Here is a 22083-nt window from a genome sequence, read left to right on the forward strand (position 1 = left end):
TTTGTACTGTATAAGTGTGGCTTTCTAAATAGATGTAAATAATTGAAAAGAGTTTGATTATTACAAATCCAACAAAGTCACGGAGAAAAAGACGAAAGGCCAGGTAATCGAATCGTACCTCTAGACGATCGATTAACCAAGCCTACATTATTATTATATTATTATTATTATTTTGATAAAATGGCGAATGCGCCAACATACGATTTCTTTGAGACCTTTATTTTTTTGGGATGTCGAAAACTTTCTTCAAGGTGCAATCTATCACATTAAGTTAATTAAGGGTGCACTGATATATGGGGCACAATCAGTTTGTGTACAGGTATTGTACAATTATTCAAGGTATAGATTAAAACATATATCTTTTATGTATATTAATGTTTCCTAAAAAATTATAAATGACGTAATGGAGTCAGCAGAGTTTTTTGAAAAAATGAATTAATTTTGAAAATGTTATAATGATTCGATTGCTAAAATTCAAATTTGAATTTTCCAATTTAAAACTCTGTGACGGTGGTAACAACACGAAGCCTGTCTCTTTTGAAGGCTTCGCACGATACTTCTGTGATAGCAGCAGACAGTTTCACCCAAGAAACAAACATAATAGAATATTCGCGCAAAAAATATGCGCACCTTTAGAGTTGAACAGTTACTGAACAAAAATATCCAATTTCAAAGTGAAGCAAATATTTTTTTTTCCTATCGAATCCTTGATATGACATAATTTTTTTTTGCAATATGATAGATACTTTATCATATTGCACAATGCAATGAGGAAACCCATACTTATATCAGATGATTATCCATATTATTGGTTTTACTTAGCACTGTGCACCTTTAAAGGTCCAAATGGAAAATTATGCTTTGGACGGATAATAACAGTGTTCGATCCTGTCCTTTATTTGTTCTTTCTGTAAAGTTTTAAATTATCTATCAAAAGAAGTTTTCAATTATTAGTAGTTCTGAAAGATATTGTCCGGTTAAGAGGGATTACCACCATGTGGCTTTCCGCGTATCAGCAAAATTTCCTTAAAGAGTTCTCGTTAGAATGCAAGCACTTGTTTTGTTGCATCAAATTTTGAATGGGGAAGAAGCAAAGAATTAAAGTGTTGAATTGAGTATTTTTCATTGCGACTCAAAATTTCAGGAGAAAATATATTCATAAATTATGTTTGAAATTCCTTGTTTAAGCAGGTGTACTCTTTCTTACTTCTCCAGTTGTTATTTTCCGCCTGAAATTTACTCTCAATCCTCTCACTGCTTCGCATCTTCTAACCACTAAAATAATCCAAAATTTTAATCATATTTGGTCAACGTGGAAAAAATTGAAGAAAAATGAAGTCAGGTGAGAGATCTTTAAAAAAAGAGGAAGAACTCAAATATCTCGTAAACTGTTTAATTTTGGTTATCACTAAATATGGCTCACACGACAGACAATGAGTCATACTAACACGTCTTTCAAGATTCACGTCTAATTTGGAAACACCCTGTATAAGTTGGTTCACTAGGTCTTTTTGGTATCCGTGAAAATATAACCTGAATACACTGTTTTGGGAAACAATTGTCATTAAAATTAAAATATTTGTGAGAATTCATGTATTTCATTTAATTTATAATTGATTGATTTTCAATTCTGGGAAATCAGTAGATCAATAATCCTGGGAAATTCAATAGTCCGTAAATTTCCGTATTGATATTTATCAATAAAAAGGTCGAATCGAAGTGATACTCACAGTTCACAAAAAGGGTGACCCTCTTGCTGACTGCTGGCGGCACATCATTGCTGGCAATACAAAGATAGGAACCCATTTGGTAGCGATCGATGTGCACCAGATTCAAAACGGATCCGCTGTATGTGTCCACTGAAAGCATAAAAAATAGGGTTGATAGTCATTCCAATAAGGGTAATAGAAGTTCCATCTGGGGATGAAGGGTTTGGGTGTATTCAAAGTGGCGATATTCTGGTCGATAAATCTTTCCTTTTTTGCCAGCTTTTAAGACCTGGCCGGCCCAGAAATAGCCGAATTTTGCCCGTTTTATGTCTAATTCAGCCCAACCGGATAAGAAAATGGATTCCGCTTTTTGTTTGAGAATTATTGTATTAATATAATCCATCTTCCAAGGTCAGTTTATCTTCATTTTACTTTCTGATGGTATTTTTCGAACAATTCCACAATAATACCTAAATATGGAAAGTATTCGACTGAGGGTATTTCATTCATTGGTATTTAATTCATAGACGTACAACTTTGCTTCCGCCGTTTTTACCGAAATTCGAAGCTTCATTGTAAAAAACCAGTTATACATTAATGATTGAGTATTGTTCATCGCTGGCCACTACTTTTGGGCAGCGTAATAGTCATTTGTATCATTTGAAGTTTCTTCAGTCTCCGATGATGAATATGAATTTAATTCGAAACTGCCAGGTTGCACAATTTAATCCGCATATTGTTTACAGAAATTCTGGATATATTTTAAATCACCTCTTATCGAACTGTGGAAAACTACCTCAAAACTTCTAGAAAAAAAAAGGAATTGGAATTTTCAAAGAAAAAAGTATAGAATTGCTTTCCTCTTGTATATCTGGGAGTATTCAATATCTAATGAATACACAATACACGAAAATATATTTCCAAAAATCGATCATACGACAAAAAATCTCATCTTGATCATACTACTATTTAATTTTTACATTAGAAGGTCATTCAGGTTATCACAGATAAGTAAGCTTGCCAAATGCCAACAAAATCAGCCGAAGTATAAATTCAAATTCTATAAATGCTCCTTAAAACAAATAATATAACCTAGAAAATGAATCTTAAAGCTTCAACGGTTTAACCACGTCGAGATCTGAAAAATCTCGCTAGGAAAAAATACACCAATTCATTGTTGTGTTGCTTAAGCATAACGAATATATTACCGATATCCAAAGAGGAAGGATTATATGGACGGGCCAGGATTTCGTAAACAAAAGCATATTGAAAGAGGGAATCCAGCAAACGGAAGAGATTCACCGAGGTTTTGCTCTGGTATTAATAAAGGCTGGTTAATGTGAAAATCAAATATGATGATGCATACAGAAAAAGTTTATTGTTTCAACAGCGCGAAGAGGGAAACTAATCAAATCGAATCACGTATCCGGATCCGTGGTGGTTTATCCGAATTGGCGTTGGAAATTAGATTCCTCCACTTTTCTGCTATCCAAGCGATGGTTCTTCCCGCAATACTTTTAGTATTGGCAGTCATGGCCCGAGTTGGTAGTTTTAATATATGACTCTCGTTCAGGATACTTGATATTCAATTCGTATGTTACGTTGTTTCCTAGAGTTTTCTGCTTATAAAATCGTAGTTCTCTTGTACATGAATTCAATCTATTTTCTGTCGGAAAAAGAAATTTAACAAATGATGGTGAGATATAAATGCAGAATTGTGTAATATTCAATTTTTATTTCTTGCAATGTTGGCATGAAAATAGAAAAATGCAATGAATATCTCCAAAGCATCAAAAATACTGAATGATATGACTTGATTCTTCTCCTTCCTTTTCTTTATCTAATATAGTGTATTATTAGCAACGAATGAACAACACATATGCATCATAGCACAAATAACTTTATTTTCCATTGTTTTAGAAGATTTCACCTTTTACCTTCAAATTCAATGTATCCAGAATGATATAAAACAGTAAAGAAATTTTTGTTCGATTTATGAAAAATTTTTCTCATAGCAAAAAATCTCGATCGTTTCAGGTTTTCCGTCATTTCGTATAAATGTCATAAGGTAAAAATGATTCTCCAGGTGTCATCTACCCGACTATACATATAAGTTTGTCCAGTTTATAATGGAGCAACTTGTATATACGGCTAAGTGATTTATATTCACTTGTATTGTTGTCCTTTTATGAAAGGAATAATGAATTTATTTGGATTTCTGATACTGTACTTATGGTGAAAACAGTTTCTAAAGAAGTCCTCTTTGTGTTCATGAACTTCGTCGATAATTTTTTTGATTTTGAAGGTTATATTTTTAGGTCCTTGTCCCTACTGGCAAAAAATTGAGCCTGTCAGTTTTCACAAGCCTCTGTTGAAGCGAATTTTTCACTATCAAAATTGGTCTCCATGGACAGGAACAGATGGTAAACACTTGGTCCGGACTATAAAATGAATTCATATGAACCTCCTAACCAAGCTCCCGGAGCTTCTGGGGAGTCACTATCGAGGTGTGTGGCCTGATGGAACACAATTCCCCTCCTATTTGCCAAAGCTGTCCGCTTTTGGGCGATAGTTTGCTTCAGAATTCCAATGTTCAATTGTTGACAGAAAAATTCCGAGTTGACAGTTGTGCCGTATGGGAGTAGCTCATAGTTGATAATCTCCTGCCAATCCCACCAAATACTCAGCAAAATCTTCTTGGCCGTTAATCCTACCTTGGCGACCGTTTCCGCCGGCTCACCGCGTTTCGTCCCCGACCGTTTTCGCTTGACGTTGTCGTAAGTGATCCTCTTTCCATCACCAGTCATCAACCGTCTCAAAAAAACAATTCGTAGATGGAAGTTCATTCCATGAGGTTTTTTTACGGTAACTAATATGGTTCCCATACGACATAGCTTTTTCCTGAGACCTGCCTTATACCAATGGTTCAAAACGATGTTTTGTGGGTTCTTTAGATATTGGGCAATGGAAACAGTGCTAACATGATGGAAGGAATCAAAAATTTCCATATCGACATTTTCGATGATTGGCCTTTCAGTGTGTGGTGCATCTTTGACATCTTAATTATCGAATAGAGGAAACCAAAATTTCGCGAGATTGTCTATTACAATATGAGGGCCATGAAGAATATTCTCATTTTCAGCCGCCACAATTTCATTTCTGCAATCTGTTAAATGGAGCGTATTTTTTCTTTGCTAGTTCCATCATTGACGCGCGCTCAAACTTAACTGGGTCAACTAATCACAAGACTGTCAGGAAAGTTTTTGTAGTACGAAATCACACCGAATGTCATCTACTGAAAACCGATTGGACTTATACAAAGCTAGATACCGATAACTGAAGCCTATCGGAAAAATAATGGATTTCTTTTTACTACAGCTAAAAATACGAAACTCAAGAAGGTACTGAACGGACTACTACTGAGGATTCTGCAGAGAGGTAAACGCGGTTCGGCCCAAAAGCGAATTTCATGGTTGAAAAACCACATCGCACATCGCTTTTTGGATCGATTAAAAAAGCAATGATGACGTCAACGTCCGTACCGGATAGGAAGAGGAAGATCTTGGTTGGTGATCATAAAACAGAGTGGGATTACAATTGGACCAGAAATATTGTTCGGCGTTGAAAAAAGGGAAGTTATAAATTCGAATGCCATTCTTCGCTTCCAAAATCGAAAAATCTTTATCAATAGAATTCAATATTCAACTGGATTGGAATGGACGGACATAATCAAAATTCATCATCAGGCAGACCAACCAACTCGTTTGTTCCCATTATCAGCTCAAAACCTGAACTAAAAAAGAGCACGACAACCGTTGAAAAATCAGCGTATAGTTCGATGCAAGTGCAACTCCAACAACTTTACGATCAGCGTATTGGAAAGAACCGCATACCTGGATTATTGTTTCTCGATGCTGCGCTCCATTCTGGATGACTGATCCCGAACTAACGTCGAGGAGACAGACCGTAACGTCAAAACAAAAACCGAAACGAACAATCGAAAAACGTTCAGGTTTCCCGAGATATATCGAACGTCAGACTCCTCCGGATTGTAAGAACACGAGACTCGCAGCTCGCAGATCTAACCATATTCGAAATCGCTTTAGACGTCGAATTACACAAAGATGCCTACATCGCGTGCGGTAAGCATATTGTAAATTTCGATTTACCGGAAGGAAAGTTCCTGTTCCCCTTTATTTTTCCGGGCCACCCAAACTGGAAATAAATTCGATATCCCATTTCACTTGTGGGTTACGTTAACCCTCCTTGATAACTGGGGATTTTTCAGGACTTATCGTCGGAGAATTCAATCAGCCGGGTTTGTGAAGAAAGCAAAAGGTACAATGATAAAATCGGTTCGAGGGGAAAGGACCTGGACAAATGCCTCTCAAGTGGAACTCCTGTTGTGGTTTTTTTAACAATTCCCTTTCATTTCAGTTCTTTCATTCGCGTCTTTGTTAATTCAAATACAATTCGAACGAAGGAACAGCCAATGATTGGGGACTTTAAACTCATTATTTTGTAATTGATTCAGTCGGTGTTCACTGAGCTGAAATTAATTACGAATGAAATAATGATAACTTGGCAGGGCGACAAGCGTTACAGAAACACTGAACTGAATACTCAGATTTAGTTCCAAACAGAGAATAGATCATATTACAACTGAAACGATATTATACAATATACCTAGTGAGTATGAAAAAAACGTTATAGTCTCCTTGAGTTTGGTCCCAGTGCAATCTAAGACAAAGCAATATTTATTGTTAACTCATGATTGAATGGTTTTAAACCGATAACCATAAAATTGTTTCCTGGTCCAGGTATCACATTCTTGGACCGTATTGTTTTTATAATTCATCGAATCACGGTTTTTGCGGCTTTGTTAGCCTTCCAGGAACTTCTACCAAATTGATCCTTTGTTCTCAACCCTACTCAAGGAGGACGTTAATAAGGTTAACGGAACCGATGACATCCTTTGGAGCCTTGGCTATTACTTCGTGAGTATCCAGAACTGACTTTCACAAGTGAGTGGTTCTTAGGCCCGTCAGCCCTGGACATTTGCACACTATGTGTTCGGCTGTATCTCCCTACTTTCTCTACAAAAAGTATTTGCACCAAAAGTGTCCTGTCAGCAGTCCCACCATTACCCAAAGTTCAGCTCGTTATTTGCCTGAAGTATTTTTCCAGAGAGTTTGTCTATTGTTTCATTCGCATTGTTGTTATATTAGTATTTCCCAAGCCCACAGAAGGGCTCAGGATCAAACTTGATGCCATTTTTGCAAGTTCATCGGCTTTTTCATTTCCTTCAATATCACAATGCTCTGGTTGGTAGAGTTGCTTCATTCCCTCTGGCCAGTTGCTTCATGGTATCACGACACTCCTATGTTAGTAGAGACTCCTGGCTATGACATTCCAAGGATCTCAGCGTGACTTGGTTGTTCGTAGTGATGTAAATACGCACCCCTTCGAGGTTCAAGTATATACAGCTAGGGTCTTGGTATGCAAGATAGAGGGCTCACTTTCCAGGTTTCAGAGATTCTCGTTTAATATACCCCAATGCCGGAGCCTCCTTCTGATTTTGATCCATCTGTATACCACATGAAAGAGATTTTGTTCGAGCAATTAACGAAGTTCATTGCAGTAGGACTGTCATCAATGACCGTTTCAAGGTGTACTTCGAAATCAAATTTAGTTGAAATCACATCCGAGGGTTTTGCCAAGAGATGTGTTTCTAAATGATGCAATATCCCCATATGACCAATTCAGTTTCCCGGACGAAGATTCACACTACGGGAGTTCTTAGACTTTGCAAACATAAGATTGGGAGAATAGAGGGTTACTCTCTAAGCCAAATATTCACAGGTATGAGAACCCACCGCACCGATGTGGAAATGATTTGCATCTTTGTACAGATTCCTATTAAAATTAGCTTACAAATTAAGCAGGCAGTATATCAGAAATGAATTTAGTAGTGTTAGTAACTGCATTTTATTATCGATGGGTATATTATTTTTCTTTCTTGAGACCTGAACTGGTCTGATTAACTACCATTTTCCTGGGAAGTGGACTGTCAGCTATCTTTCTATATTTTTGGTGATGTTCCTAAAGGACTTCTATCTGGTGATTTACCGTGCTCTACTCTACATACCACTCTTTCCATATATTCGTCCCATAAACTTCTTTTCTTCTATACCTCACTCTATCCTCAAATTTGTAAGTTCTTCGTAATGAGTAGTTTTTCTCCCTGTCTCTGATAGGCATACCATCTATTGACCTAAGTGTTCTCAATTGTGGTTTGCGATATAAAAATGGTTAAAAAATGAACAATTTGTTTTTGATTTTGCATTACAGATGCAATTTTATATGCAAAAGCGCTGTATGGATTGATAATTTGTGAGATTTGTTCTGATTATTTTGGAAGGAGCCTTCTTTTGTGAATTCATTATTGAAATGAATGAATAATATTCATCAGCTAATATTTTATAGTTCTCTACTTCGTAAAATTGAGTATTAAGATTTTATCATCTTCTTGCATGAAGCTTAATTATTCAATTGAAATAAAGCAGATATAGCAAGCAGAAAATTGCTTGTCCTAATTTCGCTCTTATCACCTCTGCTCACTCTCCTATGTTTGAGGAACTAATGAAGTATAGGAAGTGCTGCAGAATCAATCATGCAGAATTTTCTCAAAAAAGATGGAGTCATACGTCAAAGATGATGAATCATTGATAAATGTTGTCTCCAATTTATCTCAATCCAGATGAAACATGCCGCAATCAAAACACCACTCAGCAGCACAGATATCCGATATCTTTCCACTGCCTCTGTTAGGAACTGAGAAATAGCTCAAGAACATTAGGTTAATTGTCATTCACTCCATCGGAAACGGGTAGACATCTTCAGTTTAATGATGGAATATCTCGAGGGTTTAGTTTGTTCGGAATGCATTCCATTCAGGGCACAATTCTATTATTGCGTTCCTTCCCTTACTTGCCTTTATTCAACAGAATCCCAAGGGTTGTCGTTCTACTTTTCCCATTAGAGTAAGAAAACGCAGGAGGGCTGGCATTCCAATAAAATTTAAAACTTGCTAATCTCCTCTCTCAAAGTAGTTGTAATCTTGCAACTCGTGAAATTCCCAGCATAATTTCGATTTTAATCTTCGTGAGACAGAGGAGATTATGTTGCGCGAGCGATCATTTTCTAGTGTATGATACGAGTTATTTAGGTACTAGGGATTCTGGGGTATTAACTATCAATTCCAAACATTTTTGGAATTATGAGACGTACTGTGAACGGTTCTACGAAATTATGGTATGATATGAATGGAAAAGTTTTGTGGAAATTCCTCTCGCATTTGTCTGATTTCATATTCTATTCTATCTATCTATCTATTCTGCTTATTTGTGAGTTTAATTTACAGGGTGGTCCTACAGAAACATTACACCTCGATTTTTCGACTTGAAAATGAAAATATAGAAAATCGCTTGGACCTATCAATTTCTTATTCGAGGGAGAACAACTTTTCCACTTTCTCAATCCCCGTAACTTCAACCCCCTGACGGGGATTAGCACAACCTTTTGACCCCTTTCGAATAGGAATGATTACTAATTTTGAAGATAGTATCAAGTACTACCCGATCCTTAAATTTCGCCTCAAAATATCAATCGATAATGAAATAGTGAATAGTGAAAGAGGCAAGGTAAAATATTATTCGTTTCCGACACATTTCGAAGATATTTAGTAGTTACGTCCAAAAAAAGTATTGATTTATTGACCGAAAATGTAGACGGACCATGCTTTTACCTCAGTATATCGTGAATTTTTCAGGACGTTACAAGTGTATTAAAGCTCTTGTAATTTTGTAGTGAAAATTAAATGGTGTATTCCATAGAAGAAAGGGCAAAAATGATAAAAAAAATTTTTTGGAATAACGACCACTTATTTTGGTATCCTTCTCATTATTATTCGTATAATATCTCATCATCGTTTTGATATGCTTCACTATCTCAATTTTTTCCTAATTAATTTTTATCGATTCAACTCTACTCGTGTTTATTTAGACATTGATATTGAGAGTTAATTTGAATAAATTGATATTTACTGATATTCCTATATACAGTTTCAAAACCTAGGGGACTGTTCCTGAAAAACAAGACTTTTGAAAGTTCTGTTCTATCATAGAAGTACTAACTTGATGAGAGAATGTGTAAGGATGTCATACGGTGAAATAAACTTATAGAAATTCAATATACCGGTGAACTGTGATCACGTGTACTTTATACCTATAGAAAAAGAAGAATCAATACTTACGCATATGATTTTTGTTTACGTTACATCTGTATGGGTCATAAATAAAATGGAATTCCATTATTCAAAACAAAATGACAAAGTTAATTTCATTTCGCTATCGTTGTATATAACAAGGTGATATTATTTCAATGAAATGCATATTATTTAGGCATTCAGAGCGGAAAACGATTTGGTGAAATTTGTTTGTGAACATACCTCATAATAGAGCATATATGGGTAATTATTCAGGTGTACGTACAATTATTTTCCTGGAATGAAGGTATTCATATTCTGATTAGGGCTTAAAATATTCATAATAGGCTCTCATTTACGATTTGTCACATTTCTCTATAAAGGGTGATCCTGGTTATTCTCGTTTCCTTGCCACAACCTACTTCTGCAGTCACTCAGAGGAACAACACCGACTTATGTCATTCCTTCTAACCACTTAAGTATTTTCGAATAATTCAAATGAATAATTTGGAAATTCTTCTGCGATACATTTTCGAAATTTTCAGTATTCTTTGAATTTTTCAAAAGTAATTGAAATTATAATGACTCAGTAGTGAAAAACAAAGAATAATAATGAGAACATCCAATAATATGTATTTCATTAGTTCTGAGACTTCACCAATACGTCCCAAATATGAATTAGATACTGCATGTTCTGAAATAAAAGTCGAATTTCATATAATTTCGCACGTTTGCTTATATTTAATGGAAGAACCTCTATTACATGAGCTTGGAATTTAAAATTCATATTCAACATTTCCATGTCATCAGTTAGCTAAACAAACTGGCATTGATATTCAATTGTAATATTACAAGAGCATAGGCAATATTCGATTATACACCGAGTCACGAGACGTAGTTCACGAGTGTGCAGCTCGAGTGGAGTTTCGCGAAATACGTCGAGTGAAGAGGTTCGTATAATCGAAATATATTGTCTATGCTCGAGTTTGTATTCGTTACGATCGTATGACGATATATTTCAATAACCAGAACCAAAGCGCTACATTTTCAATGACATTTCACTGAGCTTGAATTTAATTTTTTTGGTGAACGTCCAATAATGTTACTATGGAAATGATCACAATATGGCAGGAGGCGAAACACCTAATCAATTATACCACATCGTCATGTATATATTCACTTATCAATAAGACGTAACTATGGGAAATTTACGGATTCTATTGGTTCATCATAACATGAGTTGTATAATCAGTAATAATATTACAAGAGCATAGACAATATATTTCAATTATACGAACCTTTTCACTCGACGTAGTTCGCGAAACACCACTCGAGCTGCGCTCTCGTGATGTTTCGCGAACTACGTCTCGTGAATCGTTGTATAATCAGTAATAATATTACAAGAGCATAGACAATATTCGATTATACAACGATTCACGAGACGTAGTTCGCGAAACATCACGAGAGCGCAGCTCGAGTGGTGTTTCGCGAACTACGTCGAGTGAAAAGGTTCGTATAATTGAAATATAATGTCTATGCTCGAGTGGTATTCGATACGATTATATAACGAATAGTTTCAATAACTATAACCAAAGCACTGCATTTTGATAATTCAATGTCATTCCACTGAGCTTGACTTTTATTTCTTGGCGAACGTCCAAGAATGTTACTATGGAAATGATCACAATATGGCAGGAGGCGAAACACCAAAACGATTATACCACGTCGTCCAGTAGTATATTCACTTATCAATACGCCGTAACTATGGGACATTTACGAATTCTATTGGTTCATCAGAACATGAGTTGTCTAATCAGTTTTATTTTGTGGAGTGAATTCATTTCTAACTCAATACTACATTGTTGGAGACTTCTTCGTTCTTAGAAAATGTGATAAATATTTGCACAGATTTCATTCATTCTGATAATATCCACTTAACAACCAGATTCAATTTACAGATGAACAAAGTTATAACAGAGCTCGTTCAGAATTTCGGTTAGTTCACAAAACCATGCAAATACAAGCTCATGCCGCAGAATCTGATGAAACTTATTGAAACGGATGAATTTGTTGCTCTGTCATAATTGGAGAATATCTCCAACAACGAGAGAGCCTCCAAGGACCAATAAATTAATTTCCGGTTAGGAGGGACCGATAGCAGAATAAATGTTTGTTGTTTGATGAAAACGAACAGAAACTGAATACAACTTTCTGATGGATTTCCTAGTTTTTGAATAGCAAATCATTCTTTGTAAATATGTATAGTGTTTAGATCAATAATAGCAATTGGAATTGTTTTTTCATAATATATAATTTCTATCATTGGAAAAAAATGTGAAGAGCAATAACGTGAATACAAGAACTTTTGAAAGCTTGTCATTCATGCTTCAATTACACCTTTGGAGACTATACAGAGTGGCCATTTGAAAACGAAACAGACGAAATAAAGTTTTTCGATAGAAATGCTCGGACAGGTCGATTTCTGTTTCGAGGGGGACAACTTAAGATGTAGGTTACGGATGCATAGCGCTTCAACCCTTGCTACTACAACCCTCACCCCCAAATTTTGAATAGGGAAGATGGGGTGAGTGATACCTGATTTGAAAGGTATTTTTATACTGATTTCAGCACAGTAATTGTTTTTTCATTTTCTGCATTAGTTCTCGAAATATTCTTAACTAAGTATTCGAAAATAAAGTGGTGTTTTCATGGCACTTGTAGTGTTTTGTGAAAAATCGACATTTTGAGCATCAAAACAACCATGACTGTGGCTTCCTTCCTAACTAACTAACGCATGAATATTTCGAGAACTAATGCATAAAATGAAAAAATAATTACTGTAAAATCAAATAATTTGACAACTTTGTGTCTAATCCTTCACAATAATATATCTGTATGATATATTCAGTTTATTTTTGTCTTGGAATATATTCCAATTCTAAAAATGACAAATTTAATAATCAACCAAAAGAAAAATTCAAAATGACTAAAACTGTACAAATTGAGCAAACGGTTAATAAATTGAACAACTAAATTAACATAAAGACAGACGTACGTTTCGGAATTTTTGTATTTAATAATACAATTTTTCTCATCAGTGCCCTATAGTTCAACGGAATTATTAAATTTACAAACTTACCACGTGTATATCTATCTCAACAAAATTGCAAATGAGACTACAAACTAACTAAACGTGGTTGCTCTGGAGACGATTCACAGAACAAGCCATTACCTAAAGTAGTCATAGATTTATTCATTGTTATTCTTTTTGAAATACTTATACAAATGGACATTTACAATTGAATAAACAATTTCAGAAATTTTAAATTTATCAATTGGTTGATACTGACTCTCTAATCAATAAATGATCACATCAAATTATAAAAGTTTAATGAGTCTTCTTGATGAAGGATATTTAATATAAATCAAATAATTTGACAACTTTGTGTCTAATCCTTCACAATAATATATCTGTATGATATATTCAGTTTATTTTTGTCTTGGAATATATTCCAATTCTAAAAATGACAAATTTAATAATCAACCAAAAGAAAAATTCAAAATGACTAAAACTGTACAAATTGAGCAAACGGTTAATAAATTGAACAACTAAATTAACATAAAGACAGACGTACGTTTCGGAATTTTTGTATTTAATAATACAATTTTTCCTCATCAGTGCCCTATAGTTCAACGGAATTATTAAATTTACAAACTTACCACGTGTATATCTATCTCAACAAAATTGCAAATGAGACTACAAACTAACTAAACGTGGTTGCTCTGGAGACGATTCACAGAACAAGCCATTACCTAAAGTAGTCATAGATTTATTCATTGTTATTCTTTTTGAAATACTTATACAAATGGACATTTACAATTGAATAAACAATTTCAGAAATTTTAAATTTATCAATTGGTTGATACTGACTCTCTAATCAATAAATGATCACATCAAATTATAAAAGTTTAATGAGTCTTCTTGATGAAGGATATTTAATATAAATCAAATAATTTGACAACTTTGTGTCTAATCCTTCACAATAATATATCTGTATGATATATTCAGTTTATTTTTGTCTTGGAATATATTCCAATTCTAAAAATGACAAATTTAATAATCAACCAAAAGAAAAATTCAAAATGACTAAAACTGTACAAATTGAGCAAACGGTTAATAAATTGAACAACTAAATTAACATAAAGACAGACGTACGTTTCGGAATTTTTGTATTTAATAATACAATTTTTCCTCATCAGTGCCCTATAGTTCAACGGAATTATTAAATTTACAAACTTACCACGTGTATATCTATCTCAACAAAATTGCAAATGAGACTACAAACTAACTAAACGTGGTTGCTCTGGAGACGATTCACAGAACAAGCCATTACCTAAAGTAGTCATAGATTTATTCATTGTTATTCTTTTTGAAATACTTATACAAATGGACATTTACAATTGAATAAACAATTTCAGAAATTTTAAATTTATCAATTGGTTGATACTGACTCTCTAATCAATAAATGATCACATCAAATTATAAAAGTTTAATGAGTCTTCTTGATGAAGGATATTTAATATAAATCAAATAATTTGACAACTTTGTGTCTAATCCTTCACAATAATATATCTGTATGATATATTCAGTTTATTTTTGTCTTGGAATATATTCCAATTCTAAAAATGACAAATTTAATAATCAACCAAAAGAAAAATTCAAAATGACTAAAACTGTACAAATTGAGCAAACGGTTAATAAATTGAACAACTAAATTAACATAAAGACAGACGTACGTTTCGGAATTTTTGTATTTAATAATACAATTTTTCCTCATCAGTGCCCTATAGTTCAACGGAATTATTAAATTTACAAACTTACCACGTGTATATCTATCTCAACAAAATTGCAAATGAGACTACAAACTAACTAAACGTGGTTGCTCTGGAGACGATTCACAGAACAAGCCATTACCTAAAGTAGTCATAGATTTATTCATTGTTATTCTTTTTGAAATACTTATACAAATGGACATTTACAATTGAATAAACAATTTCAGAAATTTTAAATTTATCAATTGGTTGATACTGACTCTCTAATCAATAAATGATCACATCAAATTATAAAAGTTTAATGAGTCTTCTTGATGAAGGATATTTAATATAAATCAAATAATTTGACAACTTTGTGTCTAATCCTTCACAATAATATATCTGTATGATATATTCAGTTTATTTTTGTCTTGTTTTTGTGTTGTTGAGATAGATATACACGTGGTAAGTTTGTAAATTTAATAATTCCGTTGAACTATAGGGCACTGATGAGGAAAAATTGTATTATTAAATACAAAAATTCCGAAACGTACGTCTGTCTTTATGTTAATTTAGTTGTTCAATTTATTAACCGTTTGCTCAATTTGTACAGTTTTAGTCATTTTGAATTTTTCTTTTGGTTGATTATTAAATTTGTCATTTTTAGAATTGGAATATATTCCAAGACAAAAATAAACTGAATATATCATACAGATATATTATTGTGAAGGATTAGACACAAAGTTGTCAAATTATTTGATTTATATTAAATATCCTTCATCAAGAAGACTCATTAAACTTTTATAATTTGATGTGATCATTTATTGATTAGAGAGTCAGTATCAACCAATTGATAAATTTAAAATTTCTGAAATTGTTTATTCAATTGTAAATGTCCATTTGTATAAGTATTTCAAAAAGAATAACAATGAATAAATCTATGACTACTTTAGGTAATGGCTTGTTCTGTGAATCGTCTCCAGAGCAACCACGTTTAGTTAGTTTGTAGTCTCATTTGCAATTTTGTTGAGATAGATATACACGTGGTAAGTTTGTAAATTTAATAATTCCGTTGAACTATAGGGCACTGATGAGGAAAAATTGTATTATTAAATACAAAAATTCCGAAACGTACGTCTGTCTTTATGTTAATTTAGTTGTTCAATTTATTAACCGTTTGCTCAATTTGTACAGTTTTAGTCATTTTGAATTTTTCTTTTGGTTGATTATTAAATTTGTCATTTTTAGAATTGGAATATATTCCAAGACAAAAATAAACTGAATATATCATACAGATATATTATTGTGAAGGATTAGACACAAAGTTGTCAAATTATTTGATTTATATTAAATATCCTTCATCAAGAAGACTCATTAAACTTTTATAATTTGATGTGATCATTTATTGATTAGAGAGTCAGTATCAACCAATTGATAAATTTAAAATTTCTGAAATTGTTTATTCAATTGTAAATGTCCATTTGTATAAGTATTTCAAAAAGAATAACAATGAATAAATCTATGACTACTTTAGGTAATGGCTTGTTCTGTGAATCGTCTCCAGAGCAACCACGTTTAGTTAGTTTGTAGTCTCATTTGCAATTTTGTTGAGATAGATATACACGTGGTAAGTTTGTAAATTTAATAATTCCGTTGAACTATAGGGCACTGATGAGGAAAAATTGTATTATTAAATACAAAAATTCCGAAACGTACGTCTGTCTTTATGTTAATTTAGTTGTTCAATTTATTAACCGTTTGCTCAATTTGTACAGTTTTAGTCATTTTGAATTTTTCTTTTGGTTGATTATTAAATTTGTCATTTTTAGAATTGGAATATATTCCAAGACAAAAATAAACTGAATATATCATACAGATATATTATTGTGAAGGATTAGACACAAAGTTGTCAAATTATTTGATTTATATTAAATATCCTTCATCAAGAAGACTCATTAAACTTTTATAATTTGATGTGATCATTTATTGATTAGAGAGTCAGTATCAACCAATTGATAAATTTAAAATTTCTGAAATTGTTTATTCAATTGTAAATGTCCATTTGTATAAGTATTTCAAAAAGAATAACAATGAATAAATCTATGACTACTTTAGGTAATGGCTTGTTCTGTGAATCGTCTCCAGAGCAACCACGTTTAGTTAGTTTGTAGTCTCATTTGCAATTTTGTTGAGATAGATATACACGTGGTAAGTTTGTAAATTTAATAATTCCGTTGAACTATAGGGCACTGATGAGGAAAAATTGTATTATTAAATACAAAAATTCCGAAACGTACGTCTGTCTTTATGTTAATTTAGTTGTTCAATTTATTAACCGTTTGCTCAATTTGTACAGTTTTAGTCATTTTGAATTTTTCTTTTGGTTGATTATTAAATTTGTCATTTTTAGAATTGGAATATATTCCAAGACAAAAATAAACTGAATATATCATACAGATATATTATTGTGAAGGATTAGACACAAAGTTGTCAAATTATTTGATTTATATTAAATATCCTTCATCAAGAAGACTCATTAAACTTTTATAATTTGATGTGATCATTTATTGATTAGAGAGTCAGTATCAACCAATTGATAAATTTAAAATTTCTGAAATTGTTTATTCAATTGTAAATGTCCATTTGTATAAGTATTTCAAAAAGAATAACAATGAATAAATCTATGACTACTTTAGGTAATGGCTTGTTCTGTGAATCGTCTCCAGAGCAACCACCTTTAGTTAGTTTGTAGTCTCATTTGCAATTTTGTTGAGATAGATATACACGTGGTAAGTTTGTAAATTTAATAATTCCGTTGAACTATAGGGCACTGATGAGGAAAAATTGTATTATTAAATACAAAAATTCCGAAACGTACGTCTGTCTTTATGTTAATTTAGTTGTTCAATTTATTAACCGTTTGCTCAATTTGTACAGTTTTAGTCATTTTGAATTTTTCTTTTGGTTGATTATTAAATTTGTCATTTTTAGAATTGGAATATATTCCAAGACAAAAATAAACTGAATATATCATACAGATATATTATTGTGAAGGATTAGACACAAAGTTGTCAAATTATTTGATTTATATTAAATATCCTTCATCAAGAAGACTCATTAAACTTTTATAATTACTGTGCTGAAATCAGTATAAAAATACCTTTAAATTGAGGTACTACTCACCCCATCTTCCCTATTCAAAAATTGGGGGTGGGGGTTGTAGCAGGAAGGGTTAAAGCGCTATGCGTCCGTAACCTACATCTTAAGTTGTCCCCCTCGAAACAGAAATCGACCTGTCCGAGCATTCCTATCGAAAAACTTTATTTCGTCTGTAATCTCGTCTGTTTCATTTTCAAATGGCCACCCTGTATATGGATTATACATATATGTTCATCTGTTCTCCAAGGGTGCAATTGGCGCATGAAATTGAAATTTTACAAAGCTTAGAATTGTTATTCTTTATATACGCGCAAAAATTCAATGTTAATGCGAAATTTTGTAGAAAGCTTCGAACGGTTATTTTTTAAAGATATACCTACCGGATCTGTAATCACGGAAATATTGGATTTGCTATTGAATTTTCCATGATTTTTATGATGACCAGTTTGAAATTCTGCATAGAGCTTGAAATTTCGAAACTCTCGCATTGATACGAAACCAGTTCGTGGATTTTGTGATCACAGAAATATTCGACTGCCCATAGTTCTAGTTACGTCACAGCATGATTTTTAGCACAAATACGTTGATCTTGGAGAGGTTTTTCAAAGATCATTATTGGATTTTCTGAGCTCCTAATGACCATTGACATAGCCTCCGAGAAAAAAATAATCTTCAGTGAAGATGATTTTTTAGTCTTTATGGAATATACGGTGTTATGTCGTTTGTGGAATGCCTAACTCTCAAGATCCATTAGAAATCGATAAGCCTGGGTTTCCGTGAACACTACGACATATAAAGCACCAATATTCTCAGTTGTTCTTGAGAAACGCACACGATTTCGATGCCCCTTATCACAAACTCATCCCAAGAGCTCGAATTTTTCCACTAGTGTCACTATTGCTTGACATAGTTTGACTGCAAAATTTTTGTTATGAATGTTAACAATTATTTCGATATTGAATTAATTTCGCGGCTCATCAGACAATTTTTCAATTCTGGAGAAGTAACTGCTCTAGCGGGACTTGAACCCGCATCTCCGAATAACTAGTCCAGCGCTCTACCACTAAGCCACCAAAGAAGGTAAATATTCTTCACCATGAGGAACCCAATTGTCTGATAAGCCGTGAAATTTATTTCACATATTAAGACACAGCCGTGAAAACTATTATTTACGTAATTATTTCAATGTGTTGTTGATGCGTGTATCGTTTCATTTTTAGTAATGGTGTATTTTTTTCTTGTCAAATGTTCAAAACTGACAGCTGAAAAACCCTTTGGAGGACTATTTATTACTTCGAATTTCTGTGATGATATAATATCCCCCTACAATGCTTAAGAATCGATTTTGGAATTCTGTGGATGGCTGCTTACATTTGCGTAATTTTTTTGATTGATAGAAGAGTGATCGGTTCACAGTTCAACAGCTTGTTTATCCATCAGGTCATTAATTTCACCACAGAATTCATCCATCCAAATTTTGCAAAGAGAATAAATTGTCTGATACCCTGAAATATTGATCTTCTTTTGTTCATTCACTAAAAATAATATCCCTCATCCGTCAACATCAAAGAACTCATTTGGTGGAAGCTTATCACTCACAGCAGTGCGGGCTATCGATTTTAATTAGCATCAAATCATGTGGAATAAAAATGGATCTGGCTTCAATGTTGTTACTTGGGACCAGAAGGCTGTGATAATGAATTTGAAATATACCGAACAATTTATCCGTGATAATCCCTAGAAACGCGAATGTCGTATCAGAGCGAGTTATGCCGAAAGAATCCATATTTCCCTCGGTATTGAATTGATCACCAGATTACTGGACATGTTTGTCAACATCAATATTTTCTTTTCATTCCGGTGGTAGATTCGCACGGCTTCATAAGAACTAGAGCCAACTGTTATGGAAATGAAATTTACATGAATAATATCGCGTTGAATGTGAACAAAAGAATTTACGTATGATTTATTTTGCTTCTCATGATACAGTTATGCCGATCGTTTCAGATTATCAAAAGTTTCGTTTCGATACTAATGATTTTCTCAAAAAGTCAACCTATATCAAACGATTTTCTTGGAATTGTTCTAATTATTTTATTTGGATCTATTATGTTCCTAATTACAATCAGGTATTCTTACAAACTTGCCGACCACATGAATGGTAGATATTGGCTTCTGCGATTCTTTGCATTAAGGAGTACGGTGAGACTAGACTATAGATGCATTCAAGTCAAACTAGTTTGATTTCACTCACAAACTTGAGTTGACTTGAAAATCAAACTTATTATGTAAAAAACTTTGACTTGACTGGATATTCGTATATTTAGGTTTGGCTTGAAATCAAGCTTTTTAAAACCGTGTGAAGTTTGAATATCACATTGCGCAAAGTGTCTGAACATTTACTCTGCTACTCCACAAGTTAGTTATTGTTCACATTTAGAAGGATACGCTTGGTTTGTTTGGTTTTTTTGAGTGTGTTTGTTGTGCGTTGTGTCGGAACTCAAATTGTCTGCACCTGAGCTTTTTTCATCTTGCTCATGCATCTCGGAAAACGTATCAGAAAAAATTGAGTCTCATTGAGAAGCCCCCCTCCCTTCAAAACTATAAGAAAAAAATCTGTAGGCGAGGCAAAATTAATCAATAAGATAAATAAATACACAGATTTTTTTTTTATGTTGGCGCAAGCGATTTCAAAACAATGGGAAGTGGAAAGTGCAAATTATGTAAAAATGAAGAACAACGGTATGAAATGCCAATAGTGCAACTAGTTTTTCAACAACATTTGATGAAGAGTCACAAAAAATTGAATGAAGTAGAATCTTCGTAGGAAGCAACACCTTCTGGATCAAGTATTATTTGTGGTAGTAACAACATAAAACGTTGGATCCAAATTGTCAAAATAGTTTATGGACGGCAGCTCCTTTATTCTTAAAGTAAAAAATATGCGGTTTGTTTTATTGTATTTGCAATTTTTATTAGCAGGAGTCTCTAGTGCCAGATTTCTTGTTCACAGCATTCAATTAATTTGTAAGAAGTACTGAAGTAAGAACTAAACTTCTCACGAAGAATTTCAAGGTGACAAGTTGGAATTGCAAAGTTTAAAATAATGTTTGTTTTGTTTTAAATTAATGTGGGTATTTGATGTACCTACTCACTATATTCAACATGAATATTGCACCCATCTGAAGATATCCACTAGATAAATTATTTCACAAACTAGTTTGACAAACAGTTTGAATTTTCGAACCTATCCAGTTTGATTTGACTCGAATCATTTGTCAGAAAGATTGACTTAATTTTAAGTCAAACTCAAGTCAATCTCAAACATTCAAGTCAATTTTGTGCAGCTCTAGGTGAGACAATTTTTGAGCACCTGAAATAATAGCTCAGACGATACTTATACGGGATACAGAACCAAAAAAAATAACTACATACCTTCAATAAGTCTCTTAGACTATAGTTCATCATTTACTGAGATCACTAGCGAAATAATATAATTCTATAAACCAATATTATATTATTTCGCTATTTATTTTCATCAGATTGTGGTTTGAAATTGCACACACTTGAAATGGAGGGTTCTTGAATTGTACTTTTACTTTTACTTGAGAGAGTTGAAGGAGAACCGAGTTTACCACGGCTCTGGTGGAAAATAAAAATTTTGGTCCATGATCAAACAAGCGAATAGCAAATTACAGCCTATCCTGTATATAATTTAATAGGGATTAGTTCCTCAGAAGTGCTAGTTTATTCAAACTCAAGATAATGTACAAGCAGAACATTCAATAACTAATAATAATAAGTTTTCGTATTGAACACGAATTCTCGATTTGAGAAATTTCAAACTATACTTCTCTCTGAACGACATGAAAGTCGTAATTGAATTAGCTCAGATCAAAATATCTGGAGCGTTCAATCGAGAATATCGAGAATGAATTGGTATTAACAAAACTCTCAATGAGAGTCGATGTGGACAATCTCTTTCAAAGCTGAAATTCTGAAAATTGGCTAGCAATTAGCTTTGCATCGATCCGTCTCTTTGGACGGACCTTCTCTCCGTAAAGGGAAAAATCGGCATACGACGAAATTAGATTATTCAGCTTTGATGCCATTTCCGGTTGAAAAAAAAGTTCGAAA

At 33.3% G+C, this 22083-nt stretch overlaps 1 protein-coding gene across 3 annotated transcripts in view; it reads right to left on the reverse strand.

Moving 5' to 3' along the window:
- LOC123674631 (lachesin-like) overlaps nucleotides 1-22083 on the reverse strand; it is a 115341-nt gene that overhangs the window by 39180 nt on the left and 54078 nt on the right. For all 3 annotated transcript variants that reach the window (XM_045609569.1, XM_045609568.1, XM_045609567.1), the window contains exon 6: nucleotides 1731-1859. In XM_045609569.1, coding sequence (XP_045465525.1) covers nucleotides 1731-1859 — 129 coding nt within the window. The remainder of the gene's footprint in view (nucleotides 1-1730; nucleotides 1860-22083) is intronic.

The sequence above is a fragment of the Harmonia axyridis genome, chromosome 3, assembly GCF_914767665.1.
Source record: "Harmonia axyridis chromosome 3, icHarAxyr1.1, whole genome shotgun sequence".
NCBI classification, from domain to species: domain Eukaryota; kingdom Metazoa; phylum Arthropoda; class Insecta; order Coleoptera; family Coccinellidae; genus Harmonia; species Harmonia axyridis.